Below are 26,214 nucleotides of genomic sequence, written 5' to 3'. Positions count from 1 at the left end.
CCATCCAACTTGTTATGTGTGTGATCAGCAACCAGCACCCTGATAGTAAAGATGGAACTGGTTGCATTTGGGAACCAGTCATTCGGTGACCTTAAAGTATCTGAAGCAAGTGTGGAGGACAAAGTTCATAGTTGGAAGGACCCATCAGGATCATGAAGTCCAACTCCTGTTCCTGTGTAGGGCACCCCAAGGATCACATCACGTGCCTGAGAGCATCGTTCAGAACTTCTTGAACTCAGGCAGGCTTGGTGCTGTGACTACTTCCCTGGGGAGCTTGTTCCAATAATAACTTTAAGAAAAGAAAAAAACAAACAAACAGCTCTTCTAAAATACCAGGCTTGCTCTATTTGGGACTTTTATCTCCTTAAGGAATCATGTTTTAATTCATGAGCTGTGCAATCAAGGTAACCTTATTTTTCCTCCCTTCTGCCAAGAAAGTAAGCACCATATGAGCCAAACTTTTTGCTTAAGTTAGTATTTTATTAGTATATATGTGTGTGGGAGGAAAAAAAAACAAAAACAAGAGTTAATGTATTTCTAGCCTTCAAGTAGGTAATTGTGTTTTACCAAAATCTAATTTGTGTTATGTGTGAAGACAGCTTCTGAAAAAGGTGTAGCTCTCTAGATGAAAACTGGTGAACCTGTCTTTAACAAACGAGTGCAGCTTTATTTATTTAAAGTACCCAATTCTAAATCTCTGTTTTTGGTTTCTCTCCTGCAGGGAACACAGTGAGTAACCTGATTTTCATTCTACCTCCCATCTATGGTGTGATTCAGACCTATAAAGATGGCCTTGAAAAACGATATTTAGCAGCATATTTGTGTCTTACAGGTAAGTGTAAAACTTAATTTGCTCTTTCATTATAAAGAGAGCTCAGATGTGCAGTGAACAATATCCAAATATTAATAAACCAAGTAGTTAAATCCAAATATTATGTGTGTGAAACATAAACCTCCATTTGTTGTACTTGTTAATGTTTACAGTACACTGGTATTTGTTGGAAGAATGTGAAGTTAGAATTCACTAAATAATTTTATTAGATTTTAAAGTGATCCTTTTCTGGCTTCAAATCCTGCCTGGTGCATCTTAGCTTACTGTATCCTTTAATGATGATTACAGAAGATGTCTTGTGTGTCAAATTTTCAAACAGTTTCCCACTGTATTAATATTTTTGTGACATTTGTATAGAAATGGTCAAGACCTTGAAGGAACCGGAAAAGCATTCTTTTCATGAACTTGAATTTGTTTTCCTTCCTGTTTTTCATATATCACCCCCATGGCCTGACTGCCATGTTATCTGAGTGTTTTGCAAGGGTGGAAGAACAATGGGACATTCATGCATAAATCAACTTCAGGGGGGATCTCATTAACACTTATAAATACCTCCGGAGGGTGTCAGGAGGATGGGGCCAGACTCTTCTCAGTGGTGTCCAGTGACAGGACAGGGAGCAATGGGCACAAACTGGTGCACAGGAGGTTTCACCTGAATGTGAGAAAATACTTCTTGACTGTGAGGGTGACAGAGCCCTGGGACAGGCTGCCCAGGGAGGTTGTGGAGTCTCCTTCCCTGGAAACATTCCAAAGCCACCTGGACATGTTCCTGTGGGATCTGCTCTAGGGAATCCTGCTCTAGCAGGAGGTTCGACTAGTTGATCTCCAGAAGTCTATGCTGCCTCACTGGTGGACAGGTTTAACCATGCTGTGAGGGCAGGAAGAGCAGTGACAGCAGAGTCCTTTGCATGGTCTGCAATCCAGGAGGACAGCCGCTGGTCCTACTCACAGGCAGGCAGCGTTCACCAGGAGCTCACAGGAACTGGTAGGACTTCTTCAGCACTCCCAGGGAACAGCAGCAGTTCGCTCCTTTAGGCTGACTGACCCTATCTCCCTTAGTCTGTCCAGAGAGCAAGGAGATCTCTCTGTACACTGCCTGGCAGCACCTCCCCTGCACTTCAAAAGAGCCAGCACCAGGCTGGCTGCTGCAGTCCTTTTTATAAGTTGTTACAACGTATTTCCCTGCGCTGGATTGGGCTTCACCCTCTTCCCAGGGCTACAATGCAGGGTTGGCAGCAGTCTCTGGGCAGCACTTCACAACAATGTTTCCAGTGGATTCCTCCCAGAGGATTCTCTGTTTCCACCATGGAGTCCAGTCTGCAGTTTGTGGCAGAGAGGAGAGGGGAGACTGACAAAGTCCCCGTACAGTTTATAGGCAGCCATTTTGTGCTTACTCAGGGGGTGTTTCCTCACTGCTTTGTGAGACATGTAGATTTTAGGAGAAGGCACCATCTCCTACAAACTTCATGGTTTTTGAGTTACTGCAGCTTTGTTGATAGGTGTGAAAGACAAGCAGCAACGATGTTCAGCTTTGGATGTTGTCTGAACACTTTCCAATTAGCCATCTGTAGGCTCTTTATGGCATGGAGTAATTAATCATTTTTATGTCAGTATAAAATAGCTTGGCAGGAGGAATTCTTGAAGGCCAGAACTTCCTTTTAAAAAGACAGGGAAAATAACAATGCGTGGTTGTTTCCTGAAGATGACTCTTGGCATGTTCTTGAATCAAAGTATCCTACAGTGCCATTCCTTCTAAACTTAACAAAACAAAACAAAACCCAAACAAAACAAACAAACAAACAAAAAAAGGTACAACTGTATGTTTGAGACTGTCTTCATTGTAAGTTGTGTCTGCTTCTGTCTGGCAAAGTGTGGCATTAGCTGTCCAGAATTGTCAGGAAGCCAGGCTAAAACTGCCCTGAGTGGGCTTTTCTCATGCACTGTTTAATGCTTGAAATGTTTTTTAAAAATAAAAAAGTCTGTCTTTGGCCATCATAAATACTACGGGCTTCAGTTTTATGCTGTTGTTGGTATTCATGGAGGGGAGCTCAGCCAGTGTATTTGCCAGCAGTGCTGGAGGGCAGTCCTGAGTTCCAGCTGGGCCTGGCTCATTTGTGACTCAGGTGCCTTTGTCTCCTGTGTGAAGTGATAAACGCTTGCATGACTTGATTTTAATCTCATATGTTGGAACCTAACATGAAAGGTCACTTTCCAAAACATTTCTGTTTCATCTGTGCTTCAGTATTTGTAACACTGGATGAGGGGATGGAGTGTATCCTCAGCAAGTTTGCTGACAATACAAGACTGGGAGGATTGGCTGAGCCACCAGAGGGCTCTGCAGCCATTCAGGAGATCTAGACTGGAGAGCTGGGCAAAGGGGAACCTCATGAGGTTCAACAAGAATAAGTGCAGAGTCCTGCACCTGGGGAGGAACAATACCATGCACCAGGTTAGAGTAAGGGTTTACCTGCTAGAAAGCAGCTCTGTGGAGAATGACTTTAGGGTCCTGGTGGACAGCAGGTGATCCATGGGACAGCAATGTGCCCTTGTGGCCAAGAAGGCCAGTGGTATCCTGGGGTGTATTAAGAAGAGTATGGCCAGCAGGTCAAGGGAGTTTCTGCTCTGCTTTTACTCTGTCCTAGTGAGACCACACTTGGAATATTGTATCCAGTTCTGGGCTCCCCAGTTCAAGAGGGACAGGGATATGCTGAAAAGAGTCCAACGGAGGCTACAAGGATGATTAAGGAACTTGAACATCTGTCATACGAAGAAAGGCTGAGACATCTGGGCTGTTTTTAGTCTGGAGAAGAGAAGACTAACAGGGGACCTTATTAATGTCTATAAATAACTGAAGGGTGGGTGTCAAGAAAAAGGAGCCAATCTCTTTTCAGTTGTGCCCTGCGATAGGATGAGGGGCAATGGATGCAAACTAGAGTACAGGAAGTTCCACGTCAACATGAGGGTGACAGAGCACTGGGGACAGGCTGCCCAGAGAGTTTGTGGAGTCTCCTTCTCTGGACACTTTCAAGACCTGCCTGGATGTGTTTCTGAGTGACCTGCCCTAGATTCTGTGGTGGTCCTGCTCTGGCAGGGGGGTTGCACTCTATGGACTCTGGAGGTCCCTATAGTTTCTCAGTGAAAACCAGGAACAGGGTGGTTTGGAATCACAAACCTCTTAATGTTAGTTCAACTAAAGAATACAAGCAGCAAGTGAGAAGATAAACAGAATTTTAAACATAGTTGAAATGTGCCAGGAGCCTTGGCTTTCTTTCTGTGCATGTGACTGAATGAGAAACATACTGAAATGGAGGTAGAGAATATAAGAAAGAACCAGAGAGAGTTCTTGCCCTTACAGTAATTGTTAATAGATTCCACTCCACTTACTTAGTTTGTAACAAACAAGTATAGACTGAATCTGTAAAGGGACAGTAAATTTAACACTAACTTCTGATTTCACTTCAGGCACCACACTTCATTAAAGACCACATAGCAGAGCTCCTAACTAGCTACTAGTATCTGAGGATTGTTTTGTTAAAGTAGAAATTCTTCAGCATTTCTGCTGTGGAGATAGAGGTGGGAAGAAGGGCACTTTCATTAGGTTTAAGTAAGTTTGAATCATTACTGAGATTTTACAAGATGTTAAGGCAGCTGTCAAAGTGGACATAAAAATTGAATCTCTTAGCATTTAAGAACATAAGAAGTGTTGTTTCTAGACATTATTTTTATCCAAATGAGCTGTTTCTTTCTAATGATTCCAAGCATTAAGCTGATTGTCAGTTCCTTTGTGTTTTACCACACCATGTTCAGTGCTTTTATACCCCACAGTTTCTGCTGTTGACATTTATTTCCTCGTTGAACCAAAAGCATTTCAAATTAGGGAAGTACTGTTCATTTCACACACGTGCTAAGATCCAAAGCTGGCAGGACAAGAAGGGGGATTTTTAAATAATTGTTTAAGTAAATTCCTTCATAATGGTGCTGAGACTGAGTTAGACTTCTCAGCAGGTTCTTTGAGATACAGCACACTGTTCTCAGCCTTTATTTCCACTGCCTTTTAGCTCAAAGAGCATGTTGTCCATGAACTCAATAGGAACTGGATGGGATTTTTAAGCTTTAGAGAACGATTTAATCTATAAATTACAATGAATAATCTTAAGCAATTACTTTAGGATGTTGCATCTCATGAAGAAGGTGAAACAAATCATCAGACTGCCACTATCTTGAAGAACGAGCAGTTGGTTTTGGGTGGTTCCTGGTGCTGTAGTATTGTAGCAGGTTCTACCATATCTCATTTCCTCAGACTTTTTGGAGAACTGTGGTTTCCAAATAGTTCATATTCTAGAAGGGTCCTGTTTTTTAAATTATATGTGTTTATTTGTATTTATAAATATCTATACGTAGATATTAATATATTTTTTAAGAGGAGAGTGTTTTGGATCCAAGAAGGTAAGAAAAAGCTGAGTCAACAGAGTTATGTACTTTATTAGATGTTTTACTTGAAATTTGGAAGGATTGTTCTGGTTTGTATTTCTTTAACCTATTTAGTAGGTCTGAGTCATTCAAGTTGTGCCAAAGTGGAGGGAAAAAAGGATGGAAAAAGTTTTCTGTGTTCAACATAGCTAGAGGAACTTGTAAATAACTTAGTAAACTTTGTTGCCAGTGAAACTGTATCTGTAAAACTAGTTCCTAGAATTCTTTAAGTCAAAGTTAACTCCCTTATTCTTACCTCATGTACAAACATATTCCCTGCTGGACAAGAGCCCTGGGCTCTTAAAGCTGCTGGGCTGTGCTGGGAAGCTGCTCAAGGAAAGTGCTAGTTGGAACAGGCCAGGTTCATCCCTAGGCTGTTCTAACACTTCATTAGCCCAGACAGTTGCATTATCATGTCTAGGAACAGTCCCAGCCATGCTCGACTTTGCTTGTAGAGCTGCACCCTTGGAGTAACCGAGGGCTCTCCTGTCTCTTAAGCTGTGGAGGGAAACCATCACAGAGCAAAATAATTCAATTAAAAAATGTTCATTTCATTCTGTTTGTCATCTTGTTTTATTCTTTGACAGTTTATTATGCAGTATGTTGCTGTTCATCTTTAGTTCATGGAATAACAAAATAGTTTGGGTTGGGAAGGACCTTAAAGATAGAGTAGTTCCAACCCCCCTGCATGAGCAGGGACACCTCCCACCAGCCCAGGTTGCTCCAAGCCCCATCCAACCTGGCCTTGAACACTTCCAAGGCTGGGGCAGCCACAGCTTCTCTGGGCAACCTGGACCAGTGTCTCACCACCCTCACAGGAAATAATTTCTTCCACATGTCTAACCTACGTCTGTCCTCTTTCAGTTTAAAGCCATTACCAGCTGTATTATTTTAAGAAACCATAGGTGGAATTAGCTCCAGATTGAAAATGTCTAAACATGTGTGTCTACGTGTGCAGAGGGGTCTGTCTCCTATCAGTCATTTAAGCCCAGTAAATCATTTGACTCAGCCAAAAATACCACCTTACATTTGGCCAGATGAGTTACTCTTTATAATGCCATTCTCTTGGTGCAGGCTTTCACACCTAGTTCATGTATAGATGCCTAAGCAAAGGCATTTGCACCTGGAGCATGTGCTGGGTGTTTCCTTTCTGCTGAAGTTTAGCAGTTACATAGTGATGCCAGTGGAGCAGAGTGTGACAGATTCTTCAGCTGCAGTTCAGTTCATCATCATCTCATAATGCAATATCCTTATTCCTCCTTTTTGAACAGATTTACAGAATCACAGAGTGTTAGGGGTTGGAAGGGCCACCAGCCCAGGTTGCTCCAAGCCCCATCCAACCTGGCCTTGAACACTCCCAAGGCTGGGGCAGCCACAGCTTCTCTGGGCAACCTGGACCAGTGTCTCACCACCCTCACAGGAAATAATTTCTTCCACATGTCTAACCTACGTCTGTCCTCTTTCAGTTTAAAGCCATTACCAGCTGTATTATTTTAAGAAACCATAGGTGGAATTAGCTCCAGATTGAAAATGTCTAAACATGTGTGTCTACGTGTGCAGAGGGGTCTGTCTCCTATCAGTCATTTAAGCCCAGTAAATCATTTGACTCAGCCAAAAATACCACCTTACATTTGGCCAGATGAGTTACTCTTTATAATGCCATTCTCTTGGTGCAGGCTTTCACACCTAGTTCATGTATAGATGCCTAAGCAAAGGCATTTGCACCTGGAGCATGTGCTGGGTGTTTCCTTTCTGCTGAAGTTTAGCAGTTACATAGTGATGCCAGTGGAGCAGAATGTGACAGATTCTTCAGCTGCAGTTCAGTTCATCATCATCTCATAATGCAATATCCTTATTCCTCCTTTTTGAACAGATTTACAGAATCACAGAGTGTTAGGGGTTGGAAGGGACCTCTGGAGATAATCTAGTCCAACTCCCCTAGGGGGGCTTACCCACAGCAGGTTGCATGGGATGGCATCCAGCCTGGTTTTTAATGTCTCTAGAGACAGACACTCCACAACCTCTCTGGGAAGCCTGTCCCACTGCTCTGCCACCCACACAGTAAAGAAGTTCTTCCTGACTTTTATGCAGATCTTCCTACTTTCGAGTTTGTGCATGTTACCTCTTGTCTTGTCACTGGGTACCATTGAAAAAAGACTGGCCCCATTCTCCTGACACCCAGCCTTTTAAGTATTTATAAGATCCCCTCAGTCTTTTCTTCTCCAGACTAAAAAGACCCAAGTCCCTCAGCCTTTACTCATAAGAGAAACGTTCTAGTCCCCTCATCATCTTCATAGCTTCCATTGGACTCTCTCCAGTAATTCCCTGTCCCTCTCGAACTGGGGAGCCCAGAACTGGACACAATACTCCAGGTGAGGCCTCACCAGGGCAGAGTGGAGGGACAGGATATCCTCCCTTGACCTGCTGGCCACACTTTTCTTGATGCACCATGGGATGCCATTGGCCTTCTTGGCCACAAGGGCACATTGCTGGCTCATGGTGATCCTGTTGCCCACCAGGACTCAGGTTTTTTTCCCCAGAGCAGCTCTTCAAGAAGTCAGCCCCCAGCCTGTACTGGTACATGGGGTTACTCCTCCCTAGGTGCAGTACCCTACACTTGCCCTTGCTGAATCTCAGAAGGTTTCTCTCTGCCCAGCTCTCCACCCTATAAGCTTTTTGCACAGTTCTGAGTTAAGATGCACCATATGCCAAAGGTAGCAGACTGGAAACTTGGTTCTAGCTCATTCAGTATCTAGATGTAAAACTTTTTGAACTTATCCCTCTATGATGTAAAATTCAACATTTAAAATTATCCTTTTGCAATACACAGATCTAAGTGGGATGCATAAAAATCTACTTTTATCCTTTAGTCTTCATTTAAACTGTCTCTTCAAAAATATGCTGTTGTACATAGTTACCAAAACAGTGTTTGAGAAAATGTTGTCTGTGCAGTCTAGAGAGTGTCACCTGATGAATAATCCAGTCATACATTCTCTAGCCATCTAGCAGCTTTGGTTTGTTGCTGAATGCCCTTAAATACAAAACAGACTTGACCCTGTTCATGAGCTCTGCCAAGGTTGCAGCAAGCAGTCCTGCAGCCATTTCCAGCAGAGGTTTTTATTTTAGGAAGGACCACATGATGAGTCCCTGTAAACTTTTGTTCCAGATAACTATTTTATTGCTATGCAGTATAGCTAAAACATTGTTCTTCCTCACATAGTAAAATTTCATAATCATAGGATCATTAAGGTTGGAAGGGACCATAAAAATCATCCAGTTCCAACCCCCCTGCCATGAGCAGAGAATCCCACCACTAGATCAGGTTGCACAAAACCTCATCCAGCCTTGCCTTAAAAACCTCCAGGGATGGGGCATCAACAACCTCCCTGGGCAACCCATTCCAGTTCCTCAGCACCCTCACAGTGAAGAATTTCTTCCTAATATCTAACCTAAATCTCCCCTCTTCCAGTTTCAAACCATCACCCCTTGTCCTATCACTGTCTTCTCTGGTGAAAAGCCCCTCCCCAGCTTTCCTGGAGCCCCTTCAGGCACTGGAAGGTGCTCTAAGGTCTCCCTGGAGCCTTCTCTTCTCCAGGCTGAGCAGCCCAAACTCTCTCAGCCTGTCTTCATAACAGAGCTGCTCCAGCCCTTTGATCATCTTTGTAACTCTTCTCTGGACCCTTTCCAACAGGTCGCTATCTTTCTTGTGCTGAGGGCTCCAGAGCTGGACACAGCACTCCAGGTGGGGTCTCACCAGAGCAGAGGGGCAGAATCCCCTCCCTGGCCCTGCAGGCCACACTTCTTTTGATGCAGCCCAGGACACAATTACCCCTCTGGGCTCCAGCCCTCACTGGGGGCTCATGTCCAGCTTCTCATCTCCTCCCACCCCAAGTCCTTCTCCTCAGGGCTGCTCTCCAGCCACTCTCCCCCAAGCCTGGATTGGTGCCTGGGGTTGTGCTGACCCAGGGGCAGGACCCTGCTCTTGTCCTTGTTGAGCTTCATGAGGTTGGCACTGGCCCACCTCTCCAGCCTGTCAAGGTCTCTCTGGATGGCATCCCTTCCCTCTTGGGTGTCAACCACACCACACAGCTTGATATCATCAGCAGACTTGCTGAGGATACACTCAGTCTCACTGTCCATGTCTCCAACAAAGCTGTTAAACAGCACTGGTCTCAATACTGACCCCTGAGGGACACCACTCTCTGGGTGTGGCCATCCAGCCAATCTCTTATCCACCAAGTGGTCCATCTGTCAAGTCTATGTCTTGTTAGTTTGGAGTCCAGGATGTCATGTGGGACAGTGTCAAATGTCTTGCACAAATCCAGGTAGATGACATCAGTTGCTCTGCCACCATCTCTGTAGCCGTGTTGTAGAAGGCCACCAGACTGCTCAGGCATGATTTTCCCTTAGTGAAGCCATGTTGGCTGTCACCAGTCACCTCTTTATTTTTTATGTGCCTTAGCAGACTTTCCAGGCTTAGCAGGAGGATCTGCTCCATGGCCTTGCCAGGCACAGAGGTGAGGCTGACCAGCCTGTAGTTCCCTGGGTCTTCCTCTTTTCCCCTTTTAAAAAATAGTGGCTATGTTCCCTTTTTTCCAATCAGTGGGAGCCTCACCAGACTGCCATGACCTCTCAAAGCAACTCCAGCTGGAATCATTACACAGAAGCAAGAAGATGTTTTATTTTATTTTAGGCATTAATTGTAGTCATGGGATTAATGACCTGAAACACTTATATCTATTGCAGTCTTGATTTTTGCAAAGACTGGAAAGGGAAAATAATCTAGAAATAACCTGCAGGAGGAAGGTGAGGAGTTCAGTAGTTGATTGTTGAGGTTTATTAACCTCAGTAATATTAACAAAAAAACCAAACCAACCACAAAAAAAAAGCCCACCCCAAAATAAAACAAAAAAAACCCCATACAACATATTTTGTTCATTTACAATCAGTTCAAATTTTGTATAGAAAGATTTTGCCTGTGTTTGAAAATTACACTTGTTATCAATTGGAAGAGTTTGTTTAATGAAGGTTCTGAAATCCTTGGGACAGGCAGGATAGTGGATGGTGTTGTTGTAATTATGATCCTCATGGGTTTTTTTTTTCCCTTCAGAATGAACAGTGGTTGTAGTATATTCTGTATTCATAGACTAATGGCTGTGAGACTTTATCATTAAAATCTCAATGATGGTGGAAAACAGTTGTTGCTGATAGTTTGGAAAGATTCTTCAGAAGCAAGACAGTTTAATCAGAGCTTAGAGAAGTGCATATGGTTGTTTATGTTCTGGGAGACAGCTGTGCTTAATTTTCCCAGAGAATTAATGACATTAGGGTACGTGGCAATACACTTAAAATGTAGGTGTATTACAGTCCTATCTTACAGTTATGTGCTTAGGTATTTCATTTCATTGAGTATGTGTAATCATCTCAATTCTAGTCTAATAGCATTGAAAGAAACATCTCCAGACACATCTATCAGCTGTCTTGGGAATCCTTTTTGTGTGTAGAAAATGTTACACCCTTGCAGCAAAGCACAGCAGCACTACCCAGTGATCAAGGCTTGAATGCAAATTACTGGGCTTTCTCTGAAACTAGAGGCAGAGGTAAAACATAATTTCTTGAAGGAAGACAAGAAATGGCATCCATGTACTTGTTCTGGCAAAATAAAAATGAGCTGGTGCTTAATGAAATTGTTCAAGTGATAGCAATTCAAAGTAATGAATGATACATTAAATACTTTACCAGCTTTGCTCTAAATCTGATTTCCAAGAAACATTGTCCTTGTCTAACTGAAAAAGCTGTGTATAGGCAAAGTACCTACCTCATATATTAGCTTTGGAAGTAAATTCATAGTTTAAAAATCACAGAATCATAAAATGATTTGAGTTGGAAAAGACCTTGAAGATTATCTCGTTCCAACCCCCTTCATGGACACCTCCCACTAGACCAGGTTGCTCCAAGCCCCATCCACACTGCCCTTCCACACTGCCAGGGATGAGGCATCCACAGCTTCTTTGGGAAATCTGGGCCAGTGTCTCACCACCCTGACAGTAAAGAATTTGTTCCTGATGTCTAACCTAAATCTCCCCTTTTCCAGCTTAAAACCATTACCTCTCATTCTATCACTACACATCCTTGTAAAAAGCCCCTCCCCAGCTTTCCTGTAGGTCCCCTTCAAGTACTGGAAATAAAAGTAAAAAGTAAAATAAAGTAGGAAAAAGGAAAATAAAGTATTTGAAATAAAAATCATGACATAGAAAGATGAGCTTCCAAGAAGGCTCATAAATGGCGATATCCTTTCACAAACATATCCATACTGTGTCGGTTTTGTTTGCTTACCCTGAGTTTCTATTTCTAAGCTCTAGTAGCAATTCATTGCTGCTCCTTGAGCTGACAAAAACCTCCTTGGAAAATTTGCTTTCAGAACTGGACAATAAGCAGAAATATCACAGGCTTTCAAGAGTTCTAGTAGCTGAAGTAATCTTTGTGTTACAGAAGGATGAAAAGAGATAAATCTTAATGTACTTAAAATGAAAAAAATAAGATAAAATAGAATTATAATGTTCTAGTCAGTCTTAGTTCCCTCCACTCTTACCCTAACTGATATTACACCAGTTCACAGGAGACAGTATTGAGAGGAGGAAAAGTGGACACCTACCCCCCAAAAAGCATAAAGTCAAGCACATCACTGGTGACTAAAAGGGAAAGTAGAAGGCTGTGGAAAACTGTGGTTTGTCCCTGAAATGGATACCCTGTTTTATTTTTTTTTTCCCTGTAAAGTTCATTCATGTAAGTTAATGTATCTCAAAGCTTTACATGTAAACGTTTGTGCTAACCATAGTTTTGATTTGGTTTCAGCTGTGGGATTGGGATCCTGGTGCTTTCACATGACTCTGAAGTATGAAATGCAGGTGAGTATTGATGAGTCACTATGAATCATTTGTTGTGTGTATCTCACTTGATTGTCATCTTGCCATTTCTTGACTAGATGAAACTCATATAACAAGAATTAATCTACCTGAATTATCATTGTACATGACTCCTGCTCTCAGCAAAGGAATAGTGCAGGTCTTGTTTCATGAGATAATTTCCATGGATAGATATACAGGAATATATAGTTGCATCTAAAATAAAAGCCATAATCAATTATTTATGTTGGTTGAAGACACCTTATTCTTTGGGAAATCTTTTTACTCAAATTGTTATTTTAAAATTCCTACAGCTTTTGCTTGATACCAAGTAGCACAGACTAGAGTTATTGTTATTTATTGTGTCCTTTTTTCATCTTTATGTTTTCTTTTATGTTCTCTGTTTATCTAGAGGTACCTGTAGCATTAATGCTGAAGTCAGTATTTTCTCAGTAGCAAGAGTTAAGTGTCTCTCACTCTTGTTTTCAAATAGAGAACATTCTGTAATAAATCACTGGGCTGTCAGGATTTGATCCTGGGATTTCTCATTTCTAAAGGGACACAAGGAGTCTTTTCCTGTCACAGATCTGAGAAGATTAAGGAAATTAATCTTTCAATCCAAGTCAGGGTGAAGTGGGGTTCAGTTCAGAAATAAGAAACTTACATTTAAAAGTGTGTTCTGGAAGTCTGTGCTCCCACATGGAGATAATAGTAAAGTCAGTGGAGTTTAGAGAGCCAGTTAGCTGGGCTGAACGGTTCTCCATGCTCCATTGGAGGTGGCAACATGTGCTTGCAGTCCAGAAACCAACCCTGTCCTGGGCTGCATCAAAAGAAGAGTGGCCAGCAGGGCCAGGGAGGGGATTTTCTTCCTTTACTCAGCTCTCATGAGACTCCACCTGGAGCACTGTGTCCAATTCTAGAGCCCACAACATAAGAAGGACATGGGGCTGTTGGAGCAAGTCCAAAGAAGGGCCACAACAATGATCTGAGGGCTGGAGCAGCTCTAGTCTAGAGACAGGCTGAGGGAGTTGGAGGTGTTCAGCCTGGAGAAGAGAAGGCTCCAGGGAGACTCCACAGCAGCCTGCCAGTGCCTGAAGGGGCTCCAGGAAAGCTGGGGAGAGACTTTTTACAAGGGCTTGTAGGGAGAGTACAAGGGGTAATGTTTTTAATCTTGAAGAGGGGAGATTTAGGTTAGACATTAGGATGAAATTCTTTCCTGTGAGGGTGGTGAGACACTGGCCCAGGTTGCTCAGGGAACTTGTGGAAGCCCCCTCCCTGGAAGTGTTCAAGGCCGGGTTGGATGGGGCTTGGAGGAACCTGGTCTAGTGGTGTCCCTGCCCATGCAGAGAGGTTGGATCTAGATGCTCTTTAAGGTCCCTTTCAACAAAACCATTCTATGATTCTATTATAATATTAGTTTATCTAAATATAGGTGTTCAGTGTCAGTTTAGACCTTGTGTTTTGTCTGGCCTCCAGCTGCCATTCCACAAAGGTGCATGTCTCTTAGAGCACCCTGTTACATCTGTTGGTCTTGAGTGGGTGCATTGGAGATGACAGAGCATCTCAGATGGCATTAGGCACCCAAGCTGTGGCTGGATTCCTACTGATCATAACAGGACCTGACACACTGCGTGTGTGTACATCACAGGTTAGGTGTCTTAAATTTGAACTGAATTTATGATCTGTAGTGATTTTTGCCTCCATTTTGCTTTGTTTCATATCTCTGGCATCTGCTGGAGACTGTCAGCCTCCATGGAGCATACTGTTGCCACCATGTAAGACTATTTGGTGCTTTTCTTGATATAAAAAGATGTTTTTCATATTGATTTCACCACTCTCTCCCAAATCAGTGTGTGATTTGCCTGTATTCTCTTCAGTGGTGAGAATCTTCACTTTTTCTTCTGTCTCCCTCAGCTGCTTATTCCTAACCCTGCCAGTGTTTCAAATCCTCTTTCTTACAGTGATGTAAAAACATTCTCATGTGGGGTTTTGGGCTGGGTTGTGGGGTTTTTTGGTGTGTAGGGGCTATTTTAATCCAAGTCACTTTGATGCTACTAACCATCTAGTTCTGGTGTTGCACCAGAGGAACTGAGGGACCTACAAACCATGGCAAGTAAAGAGTGGGCAGAAGCAGATGAGAAGAGAGCAGAGATGTTTTGCCTCATCTTTACAACTGGTGTAAAAGTCTTGGTGTGAGGCAGAGAAAGGACACTTAATATTCTGGCAGCCAAGTGAAATCTGCAAGTGACCCATAATTGCTCTGATTGCCAGCTCACAAATCACCAGAGAGGAAACATGTCAACCAGTAAATAATCTTTTTCTGTTCACTTTCTCTCTTGTTGTGATTAAGTCAGCATTGCTAACTGTTCAAAGAGAATTTTTTTAACATATGTTTCACAATCTTAACACTGTAAATGGCTAACTCAGATTGGTTAATTAGAATACTTCTGAAGTGATTTCTTTTTCTCTTATTTTTGTGGGAATCTGCTTGACTGTGCGTTCCAAAATCCAGTGAAATCAGCTCACTGTGCTTCTTTCTATCCATGTTTCTTCATTTCTCAGACATGTTCAGACATGCTGTTGACAGTATTCCTGGAAGTATTAATTCCTTTGGATACAGAAGCCATTGTCTTCTGCAAGCAAATTCTAACTAGGATATTTTTGAGAGGCTCTTTGCTGTTGTTGTTCTGTGCCTGAGATGCTGCCAGCCTATGAACTTTAAACTCTAATCAGCTGTACAAATTAAAAATAAATACATAAATAAAAAATGCTGTATTTTATTTGTTCTTTTTTTTCCTTCTCTTTTTCTTTTATGAGGCTTTAAATAACTCACACTCTTCAAGCTGCATGAATTAACCCTGCAGCTAATTCCTGTCAGACTTGGTAAAGCATATCCCTGAACTCATAAATAATAACTCTTAGTATCAAGTTAAATTCAGCCATTGCTTCTATTTTTTCCTCTCTTAAGGTTTCCAGCAAAGATAAACTCATGTGATGGCAAAGTGCCACCTACCATACTTGCTACCATCTGTGTTCCCCATACTTTCTGTGTGCAACCCATTATGGTCCCTGACTCTATATTTAGGGTTTCAAACCTTTTTTTGAAGGTTAGTTTTGTGCTGGATCAGCTGTTGGAGCTGACTCACCATGGGTCAGACAAGCAGAGAAGCAAGGGAGAGTGTGGCTGAAGCAGCAAGACCTGTCCTTTCAGTGGCAACAAGATCTGTTTAGCAGGATTGTGAAACATTTCCTGAAGTTTCTATGACCAAAACCATAAAGAGGTAATAGTTCAGACCTAGGATAATACATCTCTCTCCTGTAAAGAACTAGATCACTTTTTTTCAAATTTCCACAACAGGAAATCTCAAAATGAAAAGAAATTTTTTGCCTGTGCAGTTAGAAAAATTCTCCCAAACTAAGCAAAATCAGGCAGGATTTCCCCATGAGGACAGTCCCAACACTGGAGCGAATAGTCTCCCAAGGGAAGTGGTGGATTCCTTCACATTGGGCAATTTGAAGTCTCAGCTTAACAGGCTGCTGAGCCACCTCCTATCAACTGGAGTAGTACCTGGAAAGGTTGGACCAGATGGTCCTTGAGGTCACTTCCAACCTGGCATTTTGTGATTAAATGATTGAATTTACACAAGTGTTTGAGTGAGCTGCTACTGCTCTTCATGTGTCTCATTATCCAGAAAAATGTGGATGTGAAGTTGTTAAGTACCCTGGACCACTAATAGAAAGGCAATTTCTGTACATACAGGAGTGGCCATCAACAGCTTTCAGACTGATTATGTAAAAAGATCAAAACCTTGTTTGCATCCAGTTCTTGTTTTTCTTGAGAAAGACTCAAACCTGGTCTCACAATTCTAAAAAGCCCAACTATTAACTTTTGCTTAACATACTAGAAATTAGAGGCATCCATCCTCATGGGTCCATTTGTGTGCTCTTGCCTTTTTATGATTTTCAGGCCTCAGAAGAGGAGGTAAGTTTAACATTTATGAGCAGAAATTTGTTCATGTTCTTTGATGAGAAAAGTTTTAGAAGAAAATGGTGCTATGATTTTTTTCCCCCTCTAATGTTACATAAAGGGCAATTTTGAACTTACCTGTTCTTGAGAAATAACCCCATCTGTGCTTACTGTTTTATTTCCATCTCCCTTAATATGGCAAGTTCCTCAAGAAATAACTGTTTTAGCTGTAACATGGCAGTCTTCTCCCCAAATATTATTATTATTAATATATTTATACAATTTAATATATTTTTATATATAAACATATATAGATAGATTATTTAAGGCAATAAAACATTATATTGCAGTCATAATTGGGGGTGGGGGAACAACAAAAACCCCACAACAAGCTAACCATCAAAAAACCCTTTCTCTGAATTAAAGTAGTGTCAGAAATTTCCCAAATTAGGAAGCAAACATGCAAGCAAATCACAAGGTGCTTCTTAATGGGCTAAAGTTCTATTTTATGCTATGGAAAAAAATTATTATAGTTCCTTTGTGGAGTTTGTACAGAAGTAAGAAAATGCTACTGGCTATATTGAGCAGGTTGTCAATAAGGTGGTTTTACTCAATCTGACTTCACGAAACTAATGCTTGTAGGTGTTTCAAGAGGGATGAACAGTGAAAATGGTGTGAGTTTTGAAGCCATGGGCTTTTTCTGGAACCTAATATTCAAAAGATTCAGAGTAATAAGCTTATTAATGCAGCAAGCTTTGAGTTGTTGAATAAGACTTGACCCTGCTGCATATTGAAGTACAGTCAAGAAGGTGAATATCCAAATGATTTCAGAACTCCTGTTTTCTTAAGACTAATCTCTGCTTAATTAAGTTGCATCAGTGTGGGAGTTAAAAGGAGTTTTCATGTTTTGATGTCTCTGCTTTTTGTAGCTGTTGGATGAACTGCCAATGATATACAGTTGTTGTGTGTTTGTCTACTGCCTGTAAGTATTTGTTCAATGTTTTTTTACTGAATATTTATGAAATATTAACTGTTGAAATGGAGAATCTGCAAAGCCCAATCTAGTGTGTAGTGAGGCTGGCACTGAAACTTCTGATCTCAGGAGAGAAATGTTTTCTAGCAGAGCAACTCTATGACTTGGCCATTGGAGCACCAGGCTGACTTTGATCCTGTTTTTTGCTAATTTAGAGAAATTTTACCAGTGTTTATTTAGCAGGAAAAAAGCCCTCAAACCCCTCCTGTTAAAGACTTTGTGTCATATACAACCAGAGCTCACTCAGTGTTACTTGGTATATAAACAGCAGACAGAATGAAATCGACTTCAGTAACACCTACAAAATTGTCAACACTGGAATTTATTTGAGCTGTATTTCTATGATGAGCTGTATTTCTATGACTCCAAATGCAAATTTCAGATTTCTTGCTAAAGCTGCTTTCCAATCCTCTGGAAAATTAAAGAAAAAAAAAATAAAAATTTATGAAGAGTTGAGTGCATATTTTGTAGAGTGTCCTGGAACATGCATGACAGCTTAATGCCATGCCAGGATGTTTTTTCCCATTTCATTTCAGGAGCAACATAGCATTTGGCAAATGTAAAGATCCTGTAATTTGGCTTTTTCTTGCCTGTTGCTGGATTTAACATCATCTGTCACTTGGAAAATCCACAGGATAAATCGACTTGTTGCATTAAAAAATCATTTGTCTGTTTGCTTTTAAACGTAGCAAATATTCAGCCTTTCAAAATGGGAAGATCTTTAGTGCAGATTATTGGTGGCTTGCAAAGGAGATGAGATGCTATAGGAATGAATCCACATCTGTGGAAATTACCATCAGTTTGGGATTCATTCATTAATATGATTTGTGCAAATCCAGGACCAGAATCATAATGCCTCTGTTAGTAGAAGTATTTTTATTGTAGCTCCCTATCTCCTTGAAATTGCCTTTGCATTTATTTCATCTGATTTGAATGTGATTGGGGGAAAGAATGAGAAAGTAGCTATAAAAATCTGTTTGAAAAGATAATGATGCTTGTTTTGTTCAATGGTGACTCTATTATCTTCAAAAGCACTCAAGTCTGTTTCTGCATTTCGAGGTCTAATAAGATTCTGTGTGTGTATGTTTGGTAATAATTAAAATGTTCTGAAGAATGAGCTAATGTTTCATTTAGGAGACCTTTAAAAATGGGTTTGGTTTTCTTGAAGGTAGGTGGTGGGGTGGATCTGCACAGAATTCTCTGGGAAGACCTTAGAGCACCTTCCAGTGCCTAAAGGGGCTCCAGAAAAGCTGGGGAGGGGCTTTTCACCAGAGAGGGCAGTGATAAGACAAAGGGTGATGGTTTTAAACTGAGAGAGGGGAGATTTAGGTTAGATATTAGGAAGAAATTCTTCACTGTGAGGGCAGGAAGGCACTGGAACAGGTTGCCCAGGGAAGTTGTGGCTGCCCCCTCCCTGGAGGTGTTGAAGGGCAGGTTGGATGAGGCTTGTGCAGCCTGGGCTGGTGGGAGGTGTCCCTGCTCATAGCAGGGAGGTTGGAACCTCATGGTCTTTAAGGCCCCTTCCAACCTTCACCATATCATGATTCTGTGATTTCCTTATACATCCTTCAGGCCTACTGACTCTGAAGCTGTGTAATTACTTTGCCAAACCATTTTGCACTGTAACACATTTCCCCAGATATTTCTACATGTGTTTTCTTTGGTTCCTTTTATTCGTCCATAATGGTATCTCTTTCCAAAGTTTATAAACAATCCAGGGAATTGTAACTGGGAGTTACATAAACAGCTTCTTCCAGCCTTAATGATTTTGTGCTTCTCAAAGTTCATTTTTGTTGGGTTTTTTTGGAGCTTCTTCCTGATGGAGATACAGCTTAAGATTTGTGTGTGTAATTCCATCACAGCTGTGACCAAAGTCTAGCGTAGAGATTGTGAAACTAATTTTAATTAGCTGGTTTACATACTAGAAGCTATTAAATGGTTTGAGTTTTCACTTCTACCAGTACCCAGTCTAGCAAATTCACTGCCCTGTGACTGTAGTAAAGCCATAAATAATCTGCATCTTAACAGATCTTTGGAATTCATGGTTTTGTAAGGCAGTCCCCTGCCTTTAGCTCACAGATGTAATGGGTTTTGGCAGCTGTATTGCATTGTAAATTCATTTCTAATTTGCAATCCATTATTACCCCTTAAACACCTTCTGAAAATGCTTCTGCTTCCTAAACTCTTTGCACTGATTGGGTTATTTTTTGTATATGCATGGACTTATTTGGGTTCTTTTTGCTCTAGATTTTTTTAAAAAAACATTTATTGGTAAAAGTGTGTCTTTTAAAATTAAAATGACATATATTTAGTGGAGGAGCTACAACTTTTTGAGGGGCCTAAGGCTCATTTGGATCAATTTTCTCACAAATTTTGTCATCGTGTACCTTGAAAAATGCACCCATTCTATGGTAAGTGATGAAGATTATCACTCTCCTTTATGTTCTCTTCCAGGTATGAATGTTTCAAGTACAAGAATACAGTCAATTACCCACTGCTTTTCTTGTTGATAACGTACAGCTTCATAGTCAGCATAGTAAGTAACATCTTCTAATATGGTATTTTCACCTGTAGTTTGACAGTTTTCCTGCCAGTGGGGCCAGGTTATAGAGACAGTACTGAATCCCTCTTACTCCCAGTCAAGAAGGACAAATGATTCTTTTATTGGGAAAAGTATGTGATGCCCAGAGAAACCTACAAGATTTCTATCTAAAGCACTCTAGGGAATAAATTAAGAGGAAGAGCAGTCATCCAGCTGCTAGAATAGGAATGTGAGAAAAACAGTCTCTGTTGACTTGTTATGAGACCTTGGAGAAGCTGCATTCCTCATCTTCCCTCACTGTAATTCATCTACAGAGATGAGAATGATCCTGTTCAACAGACTGCAAAAAGTGAACTGTGATACACAGGCTGGGATTTTGCCTGGTATTTTAAAACTGAAGCCAGAATAAGAAAGGAACTTTGCTGGTAAAAAAAAATAAATGAGAAGCATTTCAACTGTGTCGTGGCTAACTTGATTCCCTTTCTCAGTGTATTCCCTTAATGAATTACATGAGTTTTGTACTGACAGATGGAATAATCTTCATTAGTTTTATAGATAAACACTTTTTAAAAAAATAAGTATTATAGGTCATCTTCTGCCTTCTGTGTGTTCTCCTTTGTGCCTTCTGCATTTTTTTACACTTGAGGAATGACATGCCTAAGATCTAGAGCCCCTCTATCTTCAAAAACAGAAATTAAATTAAATGTGTTAACAATAGGAAAAACTACTTGCTTGTGGTAAAAAGAATTGAAATGTTAAAGCATTGTCAAAAACATGAATAACAGCAGATCAAGGTAGAGAACATATTCTTCTTGCAGTGCATCTCAAGCATGTGTTTGGTAATTTCTGTACTTAATTGTTTTTTTGCAAGTGTTACAACTCTTATTAAATGAAGATGGTTTAGATGGTAATGTCTCTATATGTGCTTCTTAATTTAAAGTAATCCCATAGTTAAAACCTCAGGTTTTGCCAGAGGAAACTTCAAATGTTTAGTCAACTTCAGTGGTGCATGGATAGGCACTCGTGTCTTGATTCTAACAGAAAAAAGTCTTGGCAATATTTAGATGAATAATGTTATGATTGTTCTGTGTTGCAATTTATTTCTCTTTTTTTTTTCATCTTTCCAGGTTTACTTAAATTTGAAAGAGCCTGTGTTCCATCAGGTAAGTCTTGCTCTGTTGGAGAAGCTGATCTTGTTTTTTAAACAATGCTGGTTTAGTGGAATGTTTTACAGGATTTTATAACTGGGAGGAAGATGGAAGGCAAGCACAACTTGCCTTTTGCTTTTTCTTTAATCGGTGTGGCTGCCTGTCATGTTGCCATCCTCTTACTTGGGGACCTGGAATGATTGAATGGGTGGTGTGTTTTAGCATTTGAACTAATATTTTACGTGTGTTTTGTCAGTGGCAAGTGTAACCATGGAATCACAGAATCACAGGATGGAAAGAGTTGGAAGGGACCTCTGGAGATCATCATGTCTAACACCCCTGCTGCAGCAGGAACACCCAGGGCAGGTCACACAGGAGGTGTCCAGATGGGTCTTGAAAGTCTCCAGAGAAGGAGACTCCACAACCTCTCTGGGCAGCCTGTCCCAGGGCTCTGTCACCCTCACAGGAAAGAAGTTTTTTTCTTCATATTGAGATGGAACTTCCTGTGTTCCAGTTTGTGTCCATTGCCCCTTGTCCTATTACAGGGCATGACTGAAAAGAGAATGGCCCCTTTTTCTTGACACCCACCCTTCTGATATTTGTAGACATTAATAAGGTCCCCTCTCAGTCTTCTCCAGACAAAACAGCCCCAGATCTCTCAGCCTTTCCATTCCTAAGACAGATGTTCCAGTCCCTTAATCATCCTTGTAGCCTCCACTGGACTCTATACAGTAGTTCCCTGACCCTCTTGAACTGAGGAGCCCAGAACTGGACACAGTACTCCAGATGTGGTCTCACTAGGGCAGCATAGACAGGGAGGAGAACCTCCCTTGATCTACTGGCCACACTCTTCTTAATTCACCCTAGGAGGTGACCCTGGCTGGGGGCTAAGGTGTGTGTGAGAGGGAAGGCTTAATCCTTGTCCACTTCATTCCATTAGCAGCTGCTGTGAAACTAGGACCTGACATCCTAACATGGCTTGGATGCCTTAGCATCAGGTTCTCCTCTCCATCTTAACACAGTAGTTTCCTGGGGTTTTTTATCTACTCAATTTTACTTTTATGTAATGCAAGCTGAATTTAAACACAGAATGTCTTCTAGGATTATGTAAAATACAGGTTGTTACCCTTTTAGAGGCTTAATGGCAGCTTTGGCACAGGTTCCTTCTGTAGCAGCCCAAGAATATTAATGCACATCCACTGCTTGTGGGGATAGGACTTGTACCACTTGCCTCTTTACAGGAGGTTAGAAATCATGCTCGTTTATGTTTGCCATGAGTAGTTTTCTCACTTTTATGATTTTTTGATTAGAGGTAACAGCTGAGAAATTACCAAGCAAAATGCACTGAGCTCTTTGCAGGCCAGGGCTTTAAAGGCTCAATTTCTGAAATTGGTAGCACTGTCGTGTGTCAAAACATGCCTGCAACTGCATCAGCAGTTGTAAAAATGATCTGTGGTTCCTGTTGGTTGTTTACTAAAGTGCTGATGAATAACAGAAATTCCCAGCTGCTCCAAATAACCTCTCCTAGAAACTTAAATTCTTCCTCTACCTATAGATAAAAAGATAAACCTGCAGGGTTTGATTTTTATTATTTTTTTGTTTTAGAATGTAAATTAATTTCTTTTCCCCCCCTTGCTTATATTTCCAACAGAAAGAAATTGACTGGGGTGAAAGCTGCAATTGCTGTTGCTTTTACTGAGCTGGTTATAATGGGTTTTGAATGAAGGGACTTGCAGTAGTTTTGTTAACAACAGAGGCAGAATTAACTACTGATAATGAACTTCTGTTTCTTTAATCAATTATCTACTCAACCTACATTTATTGCAATAAATACATCACAGCTTCACTTCACTCCAGTTTGATGCATTGGCGTAGATGCTGTCCCCTGTCACAGATACAAGGACAACAGATCTTAGGACTTGTCAGGGAAGATGGAAATAAGAAAACTTCAAACTGTTGCCCCAGACCTTAATTTTCTTGCATCTGATTTATCTTAGGTTTAGAATATGAATTCCCTGTTATAATTTATACATGATGAATCAATGTAGAAAAGATTTCGGCTCATAAAAGTGCTGGGCTTCTTACAACAATTATTTCCAAATGTATGTTTTATGGAGAACCTACAGTTCTGGCCCAATTCCAAATGTTCAAGTACTGCACTCATTTTTTCACAATCTTTGCCAAATGTGTTGCAAATCCAGAGGAAACATTTCTCTGGCTGCACAGCCAAGCAAGGTTATTTATTTTCTTAATATTTGTCCTTTATTTTGGAGTGAACCAAAAAAACATTTGACTCTCAACATAATTTCAGTATTTTCCAACTGAATGGTTCACACAGACTTGAAGTAAGGTTAAATATGCTCGTGCAATTGTAGTTTAAAACATAGTCTTGGTCTTTAGCTGTATTGGAAAGCAGCATCAGGACATAAAGCAGCATTTGATTCCTCAAGGTCTGTCATAGAATCATAGAATCAGGGAGGTTTGAAGGGACCTCTGGAAATCATTGAGTCCAACCCCCCTGCTACAGCAGGATCAACTGGGGCAGGTCACACAGAAACACATCCAGACAGGTCTTGAAAGTCTCCAGAGAAGGAGACTCCACAGCCTCTCTGGGCAGCCTGGCCCAGGGCTCTGTCACCCTCACAGGAATTAAGTTTCTCCTCATGTTGAGGTGGAACTTTCTGTGTTGTCACTTGGTGCCATTTCCCCTTGTCCTGTCACAGGCACCACTGAACAGACACTGGCCCCTTCTTGACACCCACCCTGCAGATATTTATAGACATCAATAAGGTCTCCTTTTAGTCTTTTCTCCAGACTAAACAGGTCTCTCAGCCTTTCCTCATCAGATGAATGTTCCAGTCCCTTCATCACCCTTGTAGACTCCATTGGACTCTTTCTACCATATCCCTGTCCCTCTTGAACTAGGGAGCCCAGCACTGGACACAATACTCCAGATGTGGTGTCACTGGGGCAGAGGTGAAGGAGAACCACCCTTGACCTGCTGGCCACACTGTTCTTAATACACCCCAGGATACCACTGGCCTTCTTGGCCACAAGGGCACATTGCTGTCCCATGGATCACTTGTTGTCCACCAGGACCCCAAGGTCCTTCTCCGCAGAGCTGCTTTCTAGCATGTCAGCTCCTATCCTGTACTGGTGCGTGGTGTTGTTCCTTCCCAGGTGCAGGACTCTGCACTTACTCTTGTTGAACCTCATTTGTCTGTGATTATAATTTTTCAGCCTTGCAAAAAGAGGAATAACTACAACTTTTTATTGCTCATTGTTTCAGTGGGCTTTTTCCCCTGAAAGGAGAGCAGTAAGAATAGAAAAGTATCCTATTATATTTAGTAACCACAATCCAAGACTTATTTTTCAGTGAATTACTTTCTATTTTCCTTCCCAACTTAGGCTCATAAATCCCCAGCAAGGCATGAAGAGGATTTCAGTTTGTTATTCATGGCACGGTGGCAACAGAGACCAACTTCTTTTTCTCCCTTCACATATTGCAGGTGTTGAAGAGTTTTAGTGCTTTAATCATGGAGGGATGAGATGCACATTTTGGGTCAGTTAGAGGCTACACATCATTAGAAGAAAAAACTTACCTGCCTCACAACTAATCTGGTGGATTTTGCCACCTCATCCATTAACTGAAAGGTAGCAGTAGCTTTTACAAGCATGTATTGTCTTGTTTGTGTCAAAATCCCTGAAACTAGAGCAGTGCTATTACCCAATTTCCATGGTGCTAGATAAGCCTGCATTCCTGTTTCCTCATTATTTTTAAGCCTGCATCATTGTCAAAGAAAATACGATCTGTTAAGTGTTCAAGGCCAGGTTGGATGGGGCTTGGAGCAACCTGCTCTACTGGGAGGTGTCCCTACCCATGCAGGGGGGTTGGAACTAGATGATCTTTAAGGTCCCTTCAAAGACAAACCATTTTGTGATTGTGAAACAGCTTTGCCTCTCTCCCCTCTTTCCCATCTGGCACACAAATTTACTCTCTGGTGTGATTTTGGTTGGGGAGCTCAACAGGTTAAAACTCTTCTCAGAATTAGTTTCAAATAAGTTCAGCTGCTCATCCCTGTTTACCACAGGTATATTTGTCCTTATAGAGGAAAGGACTAAGGGAGGATTTGCTGCTGGTGTCATCCATAGACACATAAATAAGACAAACCTGGAAGGAGAAGAAATTACCGTGGCAGTTAGGTTTTTACACTCAAGTCTTACAACATGTAATGAGGGGACAGGTGGCAATGGATTCAAGCTGTCAGAGGTGAGATTTAGATTAGACATTAGGAGGAAATTCTCCACTATGAGAGTGATGAGACACTGGAACAGGTTGCCCAGGGAAGCTGTGGAAATCCAATCCCTGGAAGTGTTCAAGGCCAGATTGAATGGGGCTCTGAGCAGCTTGATCTAGTGGGAAGTGTCCTTGCCCATGGAGGGGGGTTGGAACTAGATGATCTTTAAGGTCGCTTCCAACCCAAATTATTCTGTGTTTCTTCTTGCTAGAAAGTTGTCACCTACAGGCACTGTTTTTCATCCTGCTTTGTTACCTGGCTTCATACCATTTACTGGCTCTACACTTGAAGCAATCAAAAACCTCAATCAGGGAGTGGGCCAAGTTAAGTCAAGAATGAAATAGATCTAAAAACCTGTTTTATTTGCATAGTCATCTGCTGCAAGAGTTTGAATCAAATTTTGAGCAAACAAATAATTAAAAGGTCAGTAGAAAATCAGATTAAATAGCTGTTTCTGCTACATTAGGAAATGTAATCTTAAAAATGTCTATGGCATTGGCATTCCAGAAAGATGGTTATGGTGTCCCATGAGAAATAAGCAAGGTGAAGAAGTAGATCAGTGTGAAAATTGCAAATAGAGTGAGGGAATGACTAGTGGAAAATGACTAAAGGAGGTGATGGAAAGCAGTCTCAGTCTGGATTTTTGTTCCTGGGATCAGTAGTGGGTCTGTTTTTATTTAACAAGCTGTACCAGGAAAAACAGAGTTGTGCACTGGTGCTATTTGTGATGATACAAAGTTCAGAAGCATCACTGAGTACAGAGGAGTTGATGAAGAGAGAACTGGCAGAGCTTGAGGGTGACAAATGATTCATTCTAGAAGACCATGCACTGATGGGCAAATAACAGCTATTCTTGTTCTAAGCTGCACACAGATCACCAGAGGAGGGAGGGAGGAAAGAATGGAATGCCTGGATGTGTTTGCTGATCACAGCATAATAAAATATGAGCAATGAATTTTCTGCAGTAAAATACAAGTATTGAATTTACCAATTAAAGTGACTTGGGGTAAGAGGGAAAG

At 41.3% G+C, this 26,214-nt stretch overlaps 1 protein-coding gene across 1 annotated transcript in view; it reads left to right on the top strand.

The window, feature by feature from the left end:
* Positions 1–721: 721 nt before the first annotated feature.
* ACER3 (alkaline ceramidase 3) overlaps positions 722–26,214 on the top strand; it is a gene marked incomplete at its 5' end in the record, with an annotated part of 41,464 nt that continues 15,971 nt past the window's right edge. The window contains 5 exons of the mRNA XM_010001065.1: positions 722–832; positions 12,158–12,210; positions 17,104–17,156; positions 19,662–19,743; positions 20,877–20,912. Of these exons, the coding sequence (XP_009999367.1) occupies positions 722–832; positions 12,158–12,210; positions 17,104–17,156; positions 19,662–19,743; positions 20,877–20,912 (335 nt within the window). The remainder of the gene's footprint in view (positions 833–12,157; positions 12,211–17,103; positions 17,157–19,661; positions 19,744–20,876; positions 20,913–26,214) is intronic.

The sequence above is a fragment of the Chaetura pelagica genome, unplaced genomic scaffold (assembly GCF_000747805.2).
Source record: "Chaetura pelagica isolate M959 unplaced genomic scaffold, ChaPel_1.0 scaffold56, whole genome shotgun sequence".
Taxonomy (NCBI): domain Eukaryota; kingdom Metazoa; phylum Chordata; class Aves; order Apodiformes; family Apodidae; genus Chaetura; species Chaetura pelagica.
Note: the sequence above shows the minus strand (reverse complement) of the source record. Positions and strands in the feature narration are given on the sequence as shown.